Below are 21,622 nucleotides of genomic sequence, written 5' to 3' on the forward strand. Positions count from 1 at the left end.
AAGCTTAAGGTAGTAAACAAGGTTGTTAATTCAAGCCTTCCGCAATGTACTCAATGTTAGGTTCATAGCCATATCGTACTGTGTACATTAAAAATCATGAACTCATGGTTTGATCTTAACAATATGGCTTCATAAATCACCATCTACAATCCAAGGGTTGAAAACAAGACCGTATGCCTTAATACTTTGAGATATATTAGTTTTGCAATTCCCTTTCCTCAACCCAAGAGTTGGGAACAATACCATGGTCATGCTAATGATAGTGGCAATAACAGTGAGGTAAGAAGTGAAAATGCATATGGTAGTCCCTGTTTTCATGGTTCAAGATGGATAAGAGTTAAATCAGATTGGCAAATTCAAAGCCCTATAGCTTTCCATACCATCACATGAGATGGGTATAGTATGGGCAAATGCACCCCCAATAATATTCAATTTGATATCATCAATGTTTTAACATGCCAAGATCTTCCAATAAAGGTCATGTGACATTGTATCCTCTTTATTTTATTCATTTAGTAATAACACTCATGACGAAAAATAAGTGTCTGAAGTCATTGGCCTCACGTTCATCCTACCTCAAAACATGTACCAATAATTAACGTTAATAATTAAGAATGAAGGATTAATCATCCTGATATAGTGTCTTTCAGATTTATGACATTATGTGTACAAATACTGACAAATAATATATTCAGGATATGGTATACATAGAAACAACCATAAAAAATAAAGATGCTAGTGAAAAGGGTGTTTTTGATAGCCAAGGGGATCAAGCTGGATGACCTTCACCTCCAATAAGCAAGCATACAAACTCACATATGCAAGTAGCAACAACCATCTTTGCTATATTTTGACATTCCAACAACACTCACAACTAAGAGGAGGCGACAATTAAATGATTATTGCCATTTAATTTCCGTAGTGTTCTTTCATCTATGTAAGACATAAGCTCAACTGCATAGAAAGAGAACACAATAAATAAGAATGCCAACACAACGAATGCATCCATCAAAAATCAAAACTTAGTTTTCCCTTGACGTATCATATCCACGTACAAAAGAGTTCAGACGTCATATAATTCTGATCTGATATATGGAATACCAATAGATCAACAATCATTCCAAAACAAGATTTGTATTACCTCACAAATACAAAAAGGAGTAACATAAAAATTGAAGTTTATTAGTAATCCACTCAATGATGTTGAAATTTATCACCATCAGATGTGGTAAATTAGTATAAGCTCCTTGCATTAGGAAAAAAGTGCAGGAGTTAAAGAAATTTGTAGGACTCCGACTCCAGGTTGTCCAATGATAGGTCTTCAATAACTCATTGGAAATTCTACACGTGTTGATACTAAAACAAAATCACTAACTGAGCCATATAGATAACAAGGCCCCTAGCTGGCAATGAATTTAGAAAGTAATGAAAACGCCAAAAATTAATGAATGTTCTCCAGTTGAATCTGCTTTAAAAATGATCGATTAGCATTACCCCTTTCTCTCTCTTTTGCTCTCTCAATTCTCTCTTAGAATGGAAAACAAATTCCTACCCTCAGTTCATGCTCTAGTATAAAGGTATAGTATGCTCTAATTTGGGAAGTCAAAAAAATCTCCCAATTTGTTCTTGCTTGATCCACCTTGTAGAATGGTGAACCCCGTCATACCAATAACTGAATATCTAATATTTGATATCATCATCAACGCTGAATATCTGATATTTGATATCATCATCAACACTGAATATCTGATATTTGATATCATCAACAACACTGAATAAGTGGCAACTAATACTTACTGACTTCTATCATCATCAATGCTAGATGGCAGCAGCTTATCTTTGTCTTCTATCATTGCTTTGGCCATCACTATGTTCGCTCATCTTATCACATTCTTGCATCTTGCTAAGAAATTCACCTGGAGAAAAGACAACCAGAGATCTTGGTGATAAATTTTTCTCATGAAAAAATCTCATCAGAGTGTAATATAACTACAAGAGTCATAAAAGCAATTGGAATTACAGAATTTTGACTTAACACAGCAGAGTTTATGGTGACCTGACGATGGCTAGTGCATCCCCCCCCCCTAAATGGATGCAGCAGCTAGATAATTATAACACTATAATAATTTATGACTAAATTATATACTCCAGATTCTGATCTTTCCTACAACATTTCTTCACTCGCATATGGTCATTAGAAAGGAATTTCAATTTCATCACTATACACTTTTAGTTACTGCGACCATTCTCTAGGATAAACAAGATATTCACCTTCCATGTCGAGTTCGAATCTGTACATCCCTTTTGGAAACAATTATTGGATTTTCTAAGAACAGAATGCTGGGTAAAGCCCAATGACAGCTGCCACGAAGATTTGGGTCCACAAAATTTCTTCAGACTCAACAACAAGCCCACTTGATGAAGAATACCACATTTCAGCTTTAAATTGTGCTCATTTGACGTAAGTTGAGTACAAAAGTTATGCTGTAATTGAACAAATGCAGTAATGAGACCTGGACTTTTCCACGTTTCTTCATAAACATTAATGCAAAAGTTCTGACCTGTGACCGAGAGAATCCATGTTCATAACCTGGAGGACCAGCCGGTGGACGAGCTCTTCTTGAAGAAAATGGTGGTACCCCAATGAGGCTACCTTGGCAAACTGAAGCTTTCTTAATTGGCTTCTTAACAGCGGGGCGTCGTGTCTGTTGTAGACTATTTGGCTCTTGGTTCACTTGATTTGAAATTTGCTCCATATTATTGGAGATGATCAGGCGATGTGCAGCACCAGTAAGTTCAGCACCAGAAATGGAACCTACTATAGGTGATCTATATGTATGCCAAGTCAAAAGTGAGTAAAAGATAATATTGATTCAGGTACATAACCAATCTAACCATTGCCTACCTGTCAATTGTTTGTTTGCTACTTTCCTCATCATATTGACCTTTGATATCATGTTCCTTAACAATCTGCAAGGAATAAAACATATTTCGTTCAGTTATCTGGAGGCAAAAACAAATATATGGACAACAAAGTCAATAAGTTACCTTGACTGGAATAATGACTCCATCAACAAGCTTTGCAATGTGCTTATGAGCAGCAGGAAGTCTATATGAAACTGATCTGGAGAGAAATTGATCTGATTATTCAAGGATAAACTTAAAAAACAAAGACCATAATGAACAAAGGACAAATCACGTACAAGACATTATTCTCATTAATGTTTGGCATCCCAGTGATGGGTGAATTCACCATTTCGGCTTTTGGCTCAGACTCACCAAACCCTATGAACCCATTCATGCCTCCACTGTAAAACATTAAAGTCAAACTTTCAGAAAAATGAACCCAATAGACATCACTAAATATCAGTACAATTCAATGGTCAAACAAAATGTTGTTTCATCAGACTACAACAGCTTGTCCTGGATATGCATAACCTGAATAAACATTGTCATACTTGAACAATAATTCTAGTAATCTTCTCCCTTTGTGTAATCATGAATGCCTAGACAAAACTTTAATAGAATTTTATTAACCCTATTCAGGTCATCATACCCGATAGACATGCATGCATATTGCAATTTCTATTATCTTTTCAATATTAGAAACTATTCTCTGCTGAATGCCACCCTAAACCATTGTCGTCAAGTCTAACAATTGTATCTTTCGAATTTTCTAAACTAAATATTCACATGATATCGTTCAATGTAATGTATTGTATGACTGGCCAACAGATATTATTATAAAATAGATAAATAATGAAGAATTTTTATACCTCTAATTTAGTGCACACACAAATATGCTTCATTATCGACTCATGACATAATTGTCAATTAAAATACAAGAAAACATATCATTTTTATCCAGCAATAAAACTAGAAAAATGTCAATACACTGGAGCTGGTTAACAACAATCAAATAGTTAATAACAATCGAACCTGAGCATTGGATCTACCATAATCTTTGCTTCATAACGTGCAAATCCATCCAAATGACCATAAAACTTCTGTAATGAGCTAATGCATCCCCCAAGAGGATGCTGACTCTCTACAGACAGAATATCTGGCTGTCGACTATTCCTTCGCGACTCTGACTCCTGTTGATATAAAAAGATAAAGCATAAAATCTTAAATGTATGAAAAGTGATAACATTGCTTCAGATATAGAGACTGAAGGTACCGTTAAAGTTTCTTCCAATTTCCTTGTTTCTGAAAGAAGCCTTTCCTCATCAATGAAAGGCAGTTTTACAACAGCCTACAAAATTTAAAATTAGATTCATGAATCTCTTTTTATAGGCTATTTTGGCCACTTAAAAGACGTCTCTCTCTCTCTCTCTCTCTCTCTCTCTCTCTCTCTCTCTCTCTCTCTCGAAGACGTTAATATATCTGCTGCCATCGTAGGTGCTCCTCTCGCTTCGGAGACATTTCCATTCTGGATCGACCTATGCTAGAGATCTTTCGAAGACAAAAGCTACAATATACCTAACTTGAGGATCTCACATGTGCCAAAAACCAGATTCCCTCATTTCTTTTCTTTTCATGTTATTTACTTTTATATTTACTGTATAATATTTATTTTATTTTGATTTGTTCTCAAAGACGAGACAACACTTAAGATGTAATCTCTTATTTGGTCTTATAGGCCATTTTGGCCTCTTAAAAGACGTTAATATATCTTTCTCTCTCTCTCTCTCTCTCTCTCTCTCTTCTCTATGGGGTGGAAGTATGGGGCGGTAGCATCCCTAAATCTACGTGGAAAGAGTTTGAAAATGTCCAAAAACATTTTCTTACAAAGTTTCTACAAGTTAAAAAACAAACGCCCTACACATTCCTCCTCCTTGAGACGGGATCGCTTCCCATTGAGATCATGGCCATGGAAAGGGTTGTTGAATACATGTTTAAGGTTCAAAAAAGCCCCTCACATCGACTTCCTAGAATTGCATGGGAAGCAAGCAAAAAGATCCAAAAGACGCATAAAAGCAAAATTTTGTGTTCCGGTTGGATGCAAGATTTAGAAAAATGGTTTGGTAAACGGGATGCAAGACACTTGCTTCATGATGCGTCACTAGATTCCTCTGTAAATGAGGCCTTTTTGCAACGCCAATGTATCATGACATGGGACAAATGTGGTGGCTCACGCTTCATACATTATACTACAAATGTTGCACCTAACTACAAAACCATATTCTTCGCAGAACGGGGAAACTGTACACATCAATACATGTTAGAGCCCATCCCGATATCTGCCATTCGAACCATTGCTTCCATGCGACTTAGCTCGCACGCATTGAGATGTGAGGCGGGGCGTTGGGGCACAAGTGATGAGAGTGGTCGGCTATGCACACTTTGCCCTAAACAAGTTCGCGAGTCTAAGTATCACACTTTGATACAATGGTCTGCCTTTGATCATATTCGACCATGCTTTCCACATCTCTTCGATCGAGCCCAATCCTTGCACAAATTTCTCTCACAACCACGATGTGCACTCTCGATTGCAACATTCATTGGTAAAGTTCTTGAACATCGAGAGTCACTACTCACCTTCACACGTATCACGTGAAATGTAATATTTTTGGTCTCATAGGTCATATTTGACCTCCAAAGACGATAATATAATCTATCTATCTATCTCTCTCTCAAGACGAGACAACACTTAAGATACAATCTCTTATTTGGTCTTATAGGCCATTTTGGCCTCTTAAAAGACGTTAATATCTCTCAAAAGACGTTAATATCTCTCTCTCTCTCTCTCTCTCTCTCTCTCTCTTATATTGTTGCTTCGTAGACTTCAAGAAAGCTTTTGATATGGTACCTCATGAGCATCTTTGGAGGCGAATGGAAGAACTCGAGGTGCCAAGTGAATATATGCTTGCAATTTCCCAAATCTATGAGAAGTTTATACGTTTTGTGTATATGAGCAATAGACTTTCACTTTTTTCCAATAGCACTATTGGTGTTACGCAAGGATGATTACTCTCACCAACTCTATTTGGTCTATACGTTGATGAATTAGAAGAAATGGTTGCCAAGTTTGTAAAGAAAGAAGGCAGTAAAGAAGTTGTCATTGGGAATGTCATCATTATTCTTTGGTTATATGCGGATGATATAGTGTTTTTTTGCAAATACTTTAGGAGATGCACAAAAGCTTATGAAAGCAATGGAAATATTTTGCATGCATACTAAAGTAAGTGTCAACAACTCTAAAACAAAGATTATGCTTATGAATAGCCAAAAAAAGTTAAAACATGCATCATGTACAATAATGAGCCACTCGAATGTGTGGAAAGCTTCAAATATCTTAGCCTTGAAGTTGCTTCAAATCATAGATGGAATAAATGTGTTACACAGCTTAAGAGGCGAGAAAGAGAACATATTATGCATTTGAGAACACGTGCAATCATGGAGATATTAAGTGTTAGGTCCTCAAAAAATACCCTTTTGCCACTTTGGTGACACCGATGCTTCTCTATGGGGTGGAAGTATGGGGTGATAGCATCCCTAAATCTAATTGGAAAGAGTTTGAAAATGTTGAAAATGTCCAAAAACATTTTCTTACAAAATTTCTAGAAGTTAAGAAACAAACACCATACACCCTCCTCCTTGAGACCAGATAACTTCCCATTGAGATCATGGCCATGGAAAGGGTTGTTGAATACATGATTAAGGTTCAAAAAGGTCCCACACATCGACTTTCTAGAATTACATGGGAAGCAAGCAAAAAGATCCAAAAGAACGCATAAAAGCAACATTTTGTATTCCGGTTAGATGCAAGATATGGAAAAATGATTTGGTCGATAGGATGTAACACATTTGCTTCATGATGCAGCATTAGATTCCTCTGTAAATGAGGCCTTTTTGTAATGCCAATGTATCATGACATGGGACAAATGTGGAGGCTCACGGTTCACACATTACACTACACATGTTGCACCTCACTACAACACCAAATTCTTCGCCGAAGGAAGAAACCATACACATCAATACATGTTAAACCCCATCCGATTATCTACCATTCGAACCATTGTTTCCATTGACTTAGCCAACATGTACTACGATATGAGAAAGGGTGTTGGGGCACAAGTGATGAGAGTGGCCGACTATGCACACTTTGTTGTAAACAAGTTCAAGAGTTTGAGTATCACACTTTGATATAATGCTCTATCTTTGATCATATTTGACCATGTTTTACACACATCTTCGACCAAGCCCAAACCTTGCACGAATTTCTCTCACAACCATAATGTGCACTCTCGATTGCAACAATCATTCATAAAGTTCTTCAACATCAAGAATCACTACTCACTTTCACACGTATCACGTGAAATGTAATATTTTTGCTCTCATATGTCATATTTGACCTCTAGAGACAATAATAGAATCTATGTATCTCTCAAAGTGGAATACGTTTGTCACTATAGAGTTTTTTATGAAATAAGAGGGAGATACCATTGCCTCTTTAAGGCTTTGGCCCACTATGCAGGTAGTAGAATATGATGACCAGCAATGCTTGGGCCTTTTCTTGCTGGAGCTCGACACAAAGGGAAAAGTTGTTGAAGGACAACAGCATTGCCAAACAAGCTCGTCAACAAAGAACAATCACAACTTTCTTTAGCTCCATTACTCCTACTCATGCTACAAATCAATTAAGGGCTACACAAATGGGATGGACATAACAAACGGGTTACAATAGATTGGGCAATGGCAATTTAACTAGAAGTAGGCCCCGGCCCCATGGACCACGATCTCACCACCATTGTCATTGAAAAGTAAAGGTTGTTCCATTGCATGTGCTTACCTCGCTTCGGAGACCTCTCCATTCTAGATCGACCTATGCTAGATATCTTTCAGAGACAAAAATTACAATATACCTAACTTGAGAATCTTACATGTACTAATAACAAGATTTTCAGTCTCTTTTTTTATCTTACTTATTTTTTTACTTAGTAACATTTACTTATTTTGATTTGTTGTTCTCAAAGACGAGACAGCACTTAAGGTGTAATCTCTTGTTTGGACTTAACTAACATCATTGTTAACTTCATTTATAATCACCTTGGTGACCATTTTGTAACCACCGTAACCATCATTTGTAAACCCTAAAATAAAAAGGGGTTTTGGTCTTAATCTAGCGTTTACTATGTTAATCTAATGCAATGAGCCCTAATCCTTTTTAACCGTTCAAGTGCCAATATGGTAAGTGCGAGGGAGAGAGAGAGGGAGGTTGGATCCCGACACCGGCTAGCGAGTCCTCGATTCCAACAAGCCTTTGATTCCAGTAAGCCCTTGATTCCAATGAGCCTCCAATTCTTGTGAGCCCTCAATTCTAGCAATCCCACGAGTTCCACAAGCCTCCGATCCTGGTGAGCCCACGATCAAATGGATTCACTGAACCCAATACTTCACAAGGAGGGGTTTTAAGTCTTCTCTCATGGCATCACGCCTTCCTTGGTTCAGGTCCCCCATGGCCCCACTTGAGTAGCACACACACACACATGCACATGCATGCGCATTTATGTGATACCGTCATCGTAGGTGCTTCCCTCACCTCGGAGACCTTTCCATTCTAAATCGACCTATGCTCGTGATCTTTGAAGACAAAAATCACAATATATCTGGCTTGAGAATCTTGCATGTATAGACTAGGAGAATATTTAGTCATGTCTTATTCTATTTCTATTTACTATTCTACTTAGTTACATTTATTTTGGTTTGTTGTTCTCAAAAAAGAGACAACATTTAAAGCCGTATGTATTGTTTGGTCTTATAGGCCCCTTAAAAGATGTTAATCTTACACTCGAGAAGGTCGAGCTCATATGTGTGTGCCTTATTCACACATACAGACTTGGTGCTTTGAAGTATGAATAGCCTTCTTAGGAAGGAAACACACATCAAGAAAACTTTTGTACTTAGGCCCCATGGATCAATATTGGCCTCTCTATGAACACTAAAAATATCAATCTATTCTATCTCTCTCACAAAATAAATATAAAAGGTCGGTTATTGTTACATATATATGGACAAAAAGAAAATATAAAAGCTTTAAAAGGCAACAGTATTGGAATCATGGAGGTGCAACTAAATTCAATGATTGGTGTGTAAAGCAGCAGCTGCAATGGCCAAGGCCACCTTGCCATGGAGCCAAAGTCAGAGTAGGGCATGCTCAAAGAGATAGTCATTTCCGTCTTACATTCTTTGTGAAGTTTGGTCACAAGATTGAGGTCTCTTAACATCATGGTATTCTTGACATCTACACAGTGCTTCACACTCTACCCCTAGCGCCTACCTATATATCTTCTTTGTCTATCGATCGACATAGTGCAACCCATGCCTTGATGCCAAGCTGGTGGGAGGACACTCTGGATTAGCCAATCATTAGACGTGCACCTATAGACCTGCATACATCTATGTATTTCAGTCTCCATATGAATTCAACATCAAAGATGCTCATGATTTGATCTTGATTGTATGACTTCTTCATAGGGAGGGCTCAAGTTTCACATGCACAAAGGTGTCATTAGCCTGGTCTCAGGCTTATGTTTCTCTACCAATGTGAGTAGCTTTAATTAATAGAAAATAACTTATAGTAGTGGTATGTGAAAATAATATATTAGTATTTTTACAGCATAAGACTAACTGGAGACACTGACTATCCACTAAAGAATGTCGTACCTGCCAAGCCAAGCGCTTCCCATTCATATCTATCTCAAAGTCTGCAATCATACAGGATATCATTGTATTTTCTGTTGAAAGAAAAGATCACCGTGAACAATATTATTATGAAACTCACCTTTGGGATAGAAATCAATTATAGGGGATTGTGGATCTGTCATTAACCATTTATATTGTTCAGGAAGGGCTGCCGCACTGAAATGAAAATTGAATTTCACACCAAGGGAAGTTTATGACAAAGTACAGGTTCCAATGAAATCAATCACATGAATACCAATTTTTTAATTAACCTTGCAGCAGGTAAAACTCCCATAAGTTGATCAAAAGGTTTGAAAGGTGCACCAAGCTCAAATGCAATTTCAAGTGTATCGAGTTTTGTTAGATCAGAAGCAAATGGAGCATAATGATAAGGGTAAAACCTGCCATAAAAAACTTTTACATAAATTAAATTTGTAAGAAAATGATTGGATGAGATATGACTTCCCCAATAGACTAATCAATGATAAGATTACATAGTCCATAACACTAAAATGATTGCAGAATGTATAGTGGAATTATGATTATGAATAGCTATCATCCTGATCTCTAAAATATGGCCCTACCATCCAACAATGTGTGGCCTTATAAACACTCAAAATTTAGGATTCCAATAGCACTCAACAGTTCTTATCCCCATTTTTAAATGTGGAGAGATACTTACCATTTCCACGAGCACACTCCCTGATAATAGTACTGCAAAACCCAAGAAAGACCTTCTGCATATTTCAATACCTGCCATTATTGGACATCTTGGTTAGTTCGTTGATTAAAATGGCCCACATTAATATACATTGTCACTCTTTCCAAAGATTCCCTGTTTATGACAATTTCTGTCACTATCCAATCCAAAATGGCATCTGATATTAAGGATTGTGTGCCAATTGAACAACCTATGCACGATATAACCTAGATTTTTGCTTAGAATAATTAACTAGAATCCAGCAACCTACCATCATTATCCCTACCACTCTCACAGCCCCATTTCATGCCATATGAATTCAATGATGAAAGGTCACAGAGAGGGAATTTTGTCTACCCAGTTCATTATCCATCAAAAATATTTGACCTGAAATCATATTTGTAAAGCTTAAGTGCTCAAGTGGTATAGCTCACCAGATCCTTCTTTATATTTCCTAGTTCCAGTGGTGTTGCAACCTCAAACTTCTCTTTATAATAGCGTTCCTTCCATCCACCCTCACCAAGTCTCACCTGTAAATACCATTTCTCTAACAAAGTGTTCCCACAAACTTATGCTATATAAGATAAAGACATAATAAATAAATAAAATGGGAGCTTGATTACCTTGTTCCATAAGTCAGTATTCTCTTCTGATGTTACTAATCCCATTTCTTTCTCATATGCCTAATAATGTTAAAAAGTGAGGTAATGCTAAAATATAAGAATATGATGTAGAATTAAATATGAGACGATACCATCTTTACCACCCAATCATATCCACAAAATATATACATGTGTTAAATATATACTATATATGAATAAACACCTCCATAGTTCTAAAATAATTCTCCAATCAACCCAAGAAAACTACAGAATTATGATGCAAAGTGAGCGATAAGTCTTTGAAACAAATTCCCAAGATACGCAATTGCAATTTGCGGCATCAATTAACCTATATATACCTGTTGTAAACGAGCTCGCTTCTGAAAAATTCGGTTCTCTTGAACACCAATAGCACGTATAAAATGTTCCACACGCTTGAAATCAACCTAACATACAGCAGCCAATAAGTATTGTGAATTAATTGTGTCAGAGGACAAAAGTCTGACAGAATCAAGCACTTTCTCAGAATATTTTGTCAAAATGATAATGGGCATCATGAAAACAATACTAATGACATTTGATACAGATTCAAAAATAGCTTGTTCTGAATTTCAATACAGTGCAACTAAACAAATCATAAACTGAAGCTGAAGCAACACAGTTTTTTATAGTAACAAATGACAGACAAGAAAGAAAGAAAGATATATATTAACGTCTTTTAAGAGGCCAAAATGGCCTATAAGACCAAACACGAGATTACATCTTAAGTGTTGTCTCGTCTTTGAGAACAACAAATCAAAACACAAAATCGAACTCACGAACATAACTTTATTTAAAACGATAAGATGAATGTAATCAAGTCATAGACTCATGCAATATCGACACAACGAGTATCATCATGCCTAGTGTTGCAGCCCAGCAGAAGTAAAAAAGCAAATATAGAGAATATCTATTGGTTGTATATCATTTCATGGATGATAGTAGTTGCCCTGATGATCCAATCCTTACTGAAACACATTGATGGATATGAGAAGAAGGTAGCAGATCACAGATGAAACATGAGAGCCTTTTAGAATCCCCCTTCATGTCCCTATGATTCCTTGTCTTAATAATAGTAGAAAGAGAGAGACCTAGTTGGTTGGAGTGTGATGTCACCATATCCACATCTTACATGACAAGAATCAGTGATGCTAGTGTCATCCAAAAGCATTCACAGTGAGAAATAATGAGACTACAGCAGTAAATTAATATTGTGGCTAAGCAGTATATAAGGTCAGCACAGATAAGATTAAAGCATTAAATAAATAGAACGAAACACAATATTGAAAACTATTATTAGACAGAAACAGGAGGAATGACAAAAAAATTGCGGAATTTTCTTACTTCTCCATTGTTTGTAAGGTATCCACCCATCGCATTAAACTCCCTCTTGTAAATATTCATCAACAGATTTATTGCTCCCTTCAAAACCAACAGATTCCAAGTCAAACAAACACTATACGGAACATAGCTAATGTCACTTAAGGATTACACCTTTCTAGGAAGGAAGGATGGAGAGAGACATAGATACAGACTACAACTTACCTCTCTAATATCCAACATTGGCATTTGTGGAAGAAAATCATTCCCCACAAAGAAACACATGAATATGAAGTCATCTACAATTCGTTCAAAATCAATCTCTGCATCAGGAATTCGAAGGTCAAGTTCAAGATACTCCCTCAATCGCCAGACATTGAGAAACTGTCATATAAAAACATTCATCAGTTTGAAAAACAAACTGAAAACAGTTCTCCCTCTCATTCAAGTAACTTTAGGAAATCTAGAGGTTTTATTTTCATTTCAGTATGGATAACCTGAGGTCACCCATATTTGTAACCATGATTTGTCTAGTAGGCCAACTTCGACATTTAGTAGACTATTACTACACCTTTATTTTCTCTTCCACCTAGTTATACAGAAGCTACCTTAGTTTAAACTTTAGATACAATTTAATTTTGCCTTATTTTACAAGACTTCCATAAATTTGCATTTATGTGCCTTTTGGTCTGATAGGTCACTTTATGTTTTCAAAGACATTAAGTGATGGTGTTTATCACCGCTCAAGCATGGGCAACAAGATATGAACCAGAATTCTTCTTGGGAGAGGAAAAGGTGGCATACACATGCTCTTATACATACCTAGGAGTAACATTTACAGGGCCTAGGTTCTCCTTGCAGGAGGCTGCTTGTGCCCGACTTTCTCATGGATATACAGCCCTTGGTGCTTTTGAGAGACAATGTGCACATTTGCAGTTCCAAGAGCCACAAACTAAATCGTGGCTATTGATATACTTGTGACACCAACGCTTCTCTATGGAGTAGAAACATGGGGACCGAGACTTAACAAAATAATTGGAAAGATTTAGAGAAACCTTTAGACTCAAGATTGCCCACATGATAAGGAGCAAAGCAAGTAGTGCCCCATGATATAACCTGGGCAAAAATGGGAGCATCCCCAATAATTGTCGAGGAATTATTCTGATCAGTGACCAATATCCAATGGCTTTGGGGACTCACTAAACGAAGCTATTCAAGGTTAGCACTTATGTCATCAAAACAACTTGTTGAACATGGAGATATTCATTGTTCGTATGCTGAAATATAATAATGGTTCGAGTCACATGGCATAAGTATAAATGAACTACCCCCATTCCAATATAGCTTGGATTGTCCCCATCTAAACATGACCAAAGTGGAAAAGAATAGAGTGATCCAAACTGATATTTATATTAACTTGGAAAACAAGAAAACATGGATCAGCCCCAAAACATCAATTGGTACAAAACTGGTCCACTATAAGACACACTTCTTACACACATCGGAGAATGGATTCATCATCAAGCCACCTTATATGGACATACATCTATCCTATGCGTTGTGCAGTGTCATAGGGCAGCTGTGAACTTCATCACATCAATTATAGATTGAGTTAGGCAAATATACACGAATACCTCTACAAGAAAGAATTTCCCAATTGTGTCAAGGAGTGGAATCCGAAAAACACTATGTTTGTCACTATAGTGTCTTTTATGAAAATCAGAGGGAGATACCATAGCCTCTTTAAACAAGGCTTTGGCCCCCTACGCAAGGTAATAGACTATGAGGACCAACGATGCCTAGGACTTTTCTTGCTAGAGCTCAAGAAACATCGGGAAAAGTTGTGGAAGAATACAACCACTCCACAAAGAACAATCACAACTTTCTTTAGCCTCATCACTCCTATTAATGCTACAAGTCGATCAAGGGATGCACATATGGGCTGCCGACTAGGACATAACAAAGGGGTTACAATTGATCGGGCAATAGCAATTTGTCGTGTCCGTAGGCCCCGACCCCATGGACCACGCCCTCAACACCCTTGTCATCGACCGATAAAGGCCATTATCTCCAGCCATCACAAGTGCTTCCCTCGCTTCGGAGACCTTTCCATTCTAGATCGACCTATGCTAGAGATCATTCGAAGACAAAAGCTACAATATACCTAACTTGAGAATCTCACATGTGCCGAAAACCAGTTTCCTCGTCTCTTTTTATCTTATTTACTTTTATATTTACGGAGTAGTATTTATTTTATTTTGATTTGTTGCTCTCAAAGAAGAGACAACACTTAAGATGTAATCTCTTGTTTGGTCTTAAATGGCCCCTTAAAAAGACGTTAATATCTCTCTCTCCTATGCGCTGCGTAGTGTGATAGGGCAGCTGCGAACTTCATCACATCAACTACAAATTGAGGTAGGCAGATATACACGACTACCTCTAGAAGAGAGAATTTGCCAATTGTGTCATCAAGGAGTAGAATCTAAAGAACACTATGTTTGTCATTGTAGTGTTTTTTATGAAATCAGAGGGAGATACCATTGCCTCTTTAAACAAGGCTTTGGCCCACTACGCAAGGTAATGGAATATGAGGACCAACGATGCCTAGGACTTTTCTTGCTAGAGTTCAAGAGACATCGGGAAAAGTTGTTGAAGAATACAGCCACACAAGCTCATCCACAAAGAACAATCACAACTTTCTTTAGCCCCATCACTCCTACTAATCCTACAAGTCCATCACGGGATACACAAATCGGCTCCAGACCAAGACATAACAAAGGGGTTACAATTGATCGGTCAATAGCAATTTGTCGTGCACGTAGGCCCCACCCCCCATGGACCACGACCTCGACACCCTTGTCATCAACAAATAAAAGCCATTATCTCTCGCCATCGTATGTGATTCCCTCGCTTCGGAAACATTTCCATTCTGGATCGACCTATGCTAGAGATCTTTCGAAGACAAAAGCTACAATATACCTAACTTGAGGATCTCACATGTGCCAAAAACCAGATTCCCTCGTTTCTTCTCTTTTCGTCTTATTTACTTTTATATTTACTGTGTAATGTAATCTCTTATTTGGTCCTATAGGCCATTTTGGCCTCTTAAAAGATGTTAATATATATATCTCTCTCTCTCTCTCCCTCCCTCCCTTCTCTTTTTTTTTTCTTTTTTTGCACACAATTACATTAATTGTATGTAAAATCCACTGTTACAACATTTCTTAGTCTCCTCTACCAACCTATCCTATCCGATGTAGGGAGAGGTTGTCTTGTAACACCACTAGAAAATCAGAATATGCACTTGAGGAAATGATCCCCACATACTATAACATCTAGAAATTCCACATACGAATACCTTTCACCTTCTTCACATAGGCTTTCACCCCATGTCTATTATCAAACATGAAAGCATTACGCATATTCCAACTGTGTTGCGGTTCCCAATATTGTAAAAATTGCAGTCCCTCCCTCTCTCTCTCTACCACAGAAAACATAGGCAGTGAATTCAACGCATCTGCACTCAAAGAAGTTAAGTTGCCTTCACCCTAGCATGAGCCCAAAATGAAATAGCAGATTCCTATGTCTATTTTGGAGTCACATTTACAAGCATTACAGGTCATTTCTCTATGACCCAATTGAAGTAGCAGATTCCTATGGCTATCTTGGAGTCACATTTACAAGAACTGCAGGTCGCTTCTCTATGACACAAGCCACCACCAGACAGTTCCAGGAATCTCATACCAAAGTACTATTATTTGACACCATGGCCACCCCCCCCATGTATCATGCAGCCATATGGGATGCAAGCCTCCCCACGCACGTGAATACAGTCTGTCCGCTAATCGACGTTGTGATGTCCACATCAAGAACTTGCTACTCTTCTAATACCCTAAAACTTTCCAAAATGATGAATAGGAACACACTGCAAAAATACACATGGCAACTTTATATCTAAAAGACTTGGATCACACCAAGAGAGCCTCTTCTCACAAAGACAACCTACCACAAAGATCATTTCAAGAGCTTCTGAAAGGATGGATTCATACATGAGTCAAAATACATGGATGTGTGAATGCCCATAGTGCTCAGAAAGCAGTAGACCAACTCAAAGTTTAATCACACAGACTTTGCTACTTACATGAAGGTGAGAGATGAAGAGTGAGGGACACATTGTGAGCAGATAACCAGCTTACAAGCCCATCAGAGAGAAGTATGCCACACTCTCCGCAGGGTACACCATTCAACAGATGATGGAGAAGGCTGACCCATGTCACTTTAGCCAAACCCTTGAGATTCAAAATCATGGGAACCAACCCTTATATAGCACATGGGACATAATGGAAATTGAATATCGTTGACTTCTTTCATAGGCCCACATGTCCACTAACAATGTGCTGACACGTCAGCATTGAGCGAACAGAAAAATGCAGCCATCAGAGACCACATGCACCAAAATATACAGAACGTAATATGGGCCATACCAGCACCAAATCATGAAGACTATTGCTTGTCGCATCTGATCCACCCAAGGATAGCTAGATGTAATCAGTGAGCTTTGTCCAAAGCCTCACTCAACCACACCAACCACCATGAGATACCATGTTTCCAACATTACTCATCCCGAACATAGTAGTTATGCACCTTCATGCTTGTAAAACCATCTCAGGAATCAATATCGATTGTAAAGCAGCCTCATATTTTAAGATCATTATTATGAATCTTTAGGAAACCTAGGGCTTTTTTCTGTTTCAGTATGGATAACTTGTCATTGCAACCATGAATTTATTTCATAGGCTGATTTTTGGTCTCCAAAAGAAATTCATTGAACTTTCTCTCAAGAAGAAAAAGAACTAAGTTCAGGACACCAGTGGTTCAGTTAGCTAGCGAGATAAGCTCATCATGGTGCACATCTGAAGGCTGAATACCCCATGTTCCATGTCATGCGTCCTTAAAATAACTAATTATATAAAAACTAACCTGGAACGGAAGCTTTTTTGAGACCGGATCCCCTCTTGCAGGATTCAAATCCCTTTGAGCAAGCTGACCACAGTCAGGTGCCAAATGGCCACTTTGACCACAAATAAAACATTTCATTTGTGACCCAGGTTGATAAACCACCTACACCAGGCAGAAACAAGTTATTCTTTATTTCATTAGGTATGTGAATTTAAAGAGATTAGAAGTGACAAATACCTCTCTTAAAATAGAAAAATGTATTTCGTGTGTAGCAAGAGCCAACATGATCAGATCAGCATCCTGGAGATTTCCCACAAATTTGCATATCGTCGTGTACTTTTTAAAAACATGGAATCGTTGATGAAACCATAACTAGATTGTCTTACCAGTCCATATAAACAATGACGGGTATTCGGATCAAAGCCAGGAAGATTCCTTTGCAAACGGATATATGACATAATCTTATGTTCACCTTCACCTGGAGAATTGGCATCAGAGAGAATAACCTGATATCCATCAATGTAATTCTCAGATTCATAAATTACCATAAACCTTAAAAATATCAACACTAAAATAAGAAAAGTTCATACTTTGATGTTTTTCCACCCTGGATCATGATTCAGCCGAAGATGAATATAATAACGAAGAGCTACTGCCAAACTGTCCATGAAAGCAGTTCCTGGTGTAATTACATTTGAATCATACGCCTCTGATTTTTGCTGAGGAGGTAAAACCCTTCCAGCTGCTTCATATTCCTTGCGCAACCTTTCTTCTTCAGCAACCTTAAATTAAAACTTTCCCGTTAGCAAATTACACTATGCTTGCATTAATACTTTCCAACTAATCACTTCAACTATGCCTTCAACATATCTAAAACTAACCCAAAAGACACAAGCATTGTATTATCAGTTGGATCAGGTAATTATTCACAAGGGTTATTGAACATGCCCAAATTATCTGTAATTTAAATTATATATTTCCAGTTTGCTTATAAAATAAGCACAAATGGCAACTACAAGTTTGGTAGATTTCATGAGCATTACCTGACCGAAGCATGTGCAATCTTATCTTGAGCATCATATACACATGTCATACAACTGGCTCAGCCAACAGCTATCCAATGGCCAAGCCAAAGATCTATTACTGAAACTACTTACATATGCATAAAGTAAAAGGCATGGCTAAATACGTTTATAATTTGAATTTAGTGTAAGCAATCCAGCAATGAAGTAGGAACCTGAAAGATTCTAAAGCACTGCAAAAAGGAAGAATATAAACAGACTAATAGTATGTTCAAAATCACAATGTGGACACATTATCTTTATGCTCTCATTAGAAATAGCAAAATGTGAAGATCATTAAAAGAATTATATCAAAAGCTCACAGCATCAGCAGCATCTTTGGCTGCACGAAATCGCCTTGATCGCTGCTGATTCATTTTTGCCCTGGGTGCCACTCCATCTAGAACATGAACACATATATTAGACAAAAGCAAATAACATGCACATACACACACGCACCTATATATATGATATTTATTCCCATAGACATACGTATGTGTGCATCTCTCTTTCTCTCTCTCTCTCTCTTGATCGGGCAATGGCAATTTGCTGTGCACGTAGGCCCCGGCCCCATGGACCACGACTTCGACACCCTTGTCATCGACAAATAAAAGCCATTATCTCCCGCCATCGTAGGTGCTTCCCTCGCTTCGGAGACATTTCCATTCTGGATCGACCTATGATAGAGATCTTTCGGAGACAAAAGCTACAATATACCTAACTTGAGAATCTCGCATGTGCCAAAAACCAGATTCTCTCGTCTCTTTTCTTTTCATCTTATTTACTTTTATATTTACTGTGTAATATTTACTTTATTTTGATTTGTTCTCAAAGACGAGAAAACATTTAAGATGTAATCTCTTATTCGGTCTTATAGGCCATTTTGGCCTCTTAAAAGACGTTAATATATCTTTCTTTCTTCTCTCTCTCTCTCTCTCTCTCTCTCTCTCTCTCTCTCTCTCTCTCTCTCTCTCTCTATATATATATATATATATATATATATACATATACATATACATATATATGTGCCATTAAACACACAGCTGAAGAAAAGGTTGCATTCTTCCATAATATTCTGTCATCTTGGGAAAAACAATATGTGATTTTAAAACAGAAGACATGATACATACCAATTGCCATGTAGAGTAATTTCCGAGGTCGCACCATCACAAAAAGTCGGTCAATATAATCAAAAATGCGTTGGAAAACCTCATCATATGTCTTCGGTGCTGGCTGTAACCATTCCACAATGACTGAGTGTAATGAATTAAGGGTTATAAAAGAACATATATACAATGTTATACACGTACCACATCATCAGGATGAAAACATGGATGGATGATGCCATTCATGTCAAGGTAAAGATTATCATATTCAATGCCATTTGGATTTGGTTTGCTTGTATCAATTGTGGCCCGTGTCTTTTCTTGTGAGATAGTTTCAGGAGATTGTTCTTCAATAACATCAATGACAATAAGAGGATATCGGGATGCAAGCCATCTATAAAATGCCGGGACTCCCATAGTTTTCTTCACTTGCTTCTGTTAGCATGATATGAATGTAATAACATTGTTTCCATACATCATTAGAGAGGAATGTACATTTACATGCATTTTCATTACACATAAAATTTGAAGGAAGTCAAGAATAAAAAACTAAAATAATGTTGTGGCATTTTCATCATCAATTAAAAGGGAAAATTTGACAGATAGAAAAAAAATAGCAGTATGTAGATAATTGCATAACATTTTTATCATTGAGCCGAAGGCAATATATTGAAAAAAAAAGAAAGGGGTAGGGGGCAGGGGAACTAAACTACGTAGATATTACATGACATTTTCATCATTGTAGATATTATATGAAATTTTCAACATCAGGCATAGTGAGAGAAGAGAAATAAAGAAAATTTAAATGAATACGGATAACATAAGTCATTTCCAACATCAGCAGAAGTGGAAAAATTTTTAAAAATAATAATAAACTAAATAAATGTAGGTAATATATGCCACTTTTATCATCGATAAAAAGAAATAAATAAATAAACACTTAAAACATTACATGCAATTTTCACCATAAATGCTGAAAGAAGGAACAAACAAAATAAATAAATTGGATGCAGATATCACATGGCATTTGTATTTTTGGACCAAGAAAAGGATATACTTCAGAAGATGGAAGGAAAACAAATCAAAACGCAAATGGATGTAAATATGTACACATCAAGCTCAAAATTGAAGGAAAAGGGGGGAGAAGATAACCTAAAAAAGCACATGAACGTAGAAAAAACTTCCATTTTTTAGATAGAATAGAAAGACTCACCCCCCACCATCCACAAACGGAGCTCTGCAGTAGAGTGCCGAGAAGAAGAAAGCCGTAGAGCGAAACCAAACTCACACGATACCCCTCGCTTTCCGTTTATTTCCTTCAGATACCCTCATCTTTTCAATTTCCCCAAATACCTCTCCTTAATCTCCCACCCAAAAAAAACGAAGTATAATAAAAGAAGGGAAAAGTACCAGGATACCCCTGGAAGTTCGTCTATTTACCATAATGCCCCTGGAAGTTCCAAATTTACCAAACTACCCCTATGTCCAAAAAATTACACTTTATAAAGTAATTATACACTCAAATCTACAAGCCCTTTTGGTAAATAGGGCTACTTTGGGTCCATTTCTTCCATCTTTGGTAAATAGGGCTTGTAGATTTGAGTGTATAATTACTTTATAAAGTGTAATTTTTTGGACATAGGGGTAGTTTGGTAAATTTGGAACTTCCAAGGGCATTCTGGTAAATAGACGAACTTCCAAGGGTATCCTGGTACTTTTCCCATAAAAGAAGGACACAACTCCTTAATCTCTTTCTTCACATACCCTCATCTTTTCTCTATTTCTCCAAATACCCTTCTTTAATCTCTCACTCACAAAAATATATAAGAAATACCCCTCCTTAATCTCCCACCCAAAGAAAACGTAACCAAGAGAACTTTATAACTAAAGATGCCCAATGGTGGGCCTGCTAACCAAGCACATTTCTAGGAAATAAAACAAAACAAAGGCATCTAATGAAATGAAGAAAATTTTGGGAGGCCCTTTAGAATTTCTTTTTCCCCCTTGATTCATGTAACATAGCTTTTTCAAGCACATAAATGCTTCGTTGTTTTATGTCCTTCCATGAAGTTTAAAGGGCGGTATTGAATCTCCTTTGACTATTTTTTTTTCCAAAAAGAAAACTCCTTCCATTAGTTATAAAATTTT

At 37.2% G+C, this 21,622-nt stretch overlaps 1 protein-coding gene across 1 annotated transcript; it reads right to left on the reverse strand.

The window, feature by feature from the left end:
• Positions 1 to 1,052: 1,052 nt before the first annotated feature.
• Positions 1,053 to 20,737, reverse strand: LOC147859839 (5'-3' exoribonuclease 4-like). Its single transcript, XM_087324526.1, has 26 exons — positions 20,684 to 20,737; positions 19,679 to 19,906; positions 19,499 to 19,601; positions 18,692 to 18,768; positions 17,898 to 18,089; positions 17,694 to 17,813; positions 17,545 to 17,607; positions 17,329 to 17,469; positions 12,574 to 12,732; positions 12,373 to 12,450; positions 11,349 to 11,435; positions 11,011 to 11,070; positions 10,822 to 10,917; positions 10,370 to 10,440; positions 9,960 to 10,088; positions 9,788 to 9,864; positions 9,670 to 9,710; positions 4,181 to 4,255; positions 3,940 to 4,097; positions 3,204 to 3,308; positions 3,049 to 3,124; positions 2,906 to 2,970; positions 2,562 to 2,829; positions 2,272 to 2,484; positions 1,705 to 1,916; positions 1,053 to 1,672 (listed from the first exon to the last, which is right to left on the reverse strand). Exons 2-25 carry the CDS (start codon positions 19,889 to 19,891, stop codon positions 1,878 to 1,880), a joined length of 2,706 nt encoding a protein of 901 aa, XP_087180652.1. The 5' UTR covers positions 19,892 to 19,906; positions 20,684 to 20,737; the 3' UTR covers positions 1,053 to 1,672; positions 1,705 to 1,877.
• Positions 20,738 to 21,622: the final 885 nt, after the last annotated feature.

The sequence above is a fragment of the Azolla caroliniana genome, unplaced genomic scaffold (genome assembly GCF_043228905.1).
Source record: "Azolla caroliniana isolate FFs.n. ecotype wild unplaced genomic scaffold, voAzoCaro1.0.p SCAF_9, whole genome shotgun sequence".
NCBI lineage: Eukaryota > Viridiplantae > Streptophyta > Polypodiopsida > Salviniales > Salviniaceae > Azolla > Azolla caroliniana.

Bases quoted from the DNA above. Each gene is read 5' to 3' on its own strand.
- LOC147859839 (XM_087324526.1), bottom strand. From the start codon at position 19,891: ATGGGAGTCCCGGCATTTTATAGATGGCTTGCATCCCGATATCCTCTT. The intron at 17,470-17,544 runs GTATTTGTCACT...TGCCTGGTGTAG, and splicing joins ATTTTTCTATTTTAAGAGAG to GTGGTTTATCAACCTGGGTC. The intron at 12,733-17,328 runs GTTAGTTTTTAT...TTTATATGACAG, and splicing joins CAAAAAAGCTTCCGTTCCAG to TTTCTCAATGTCTGGCGATT.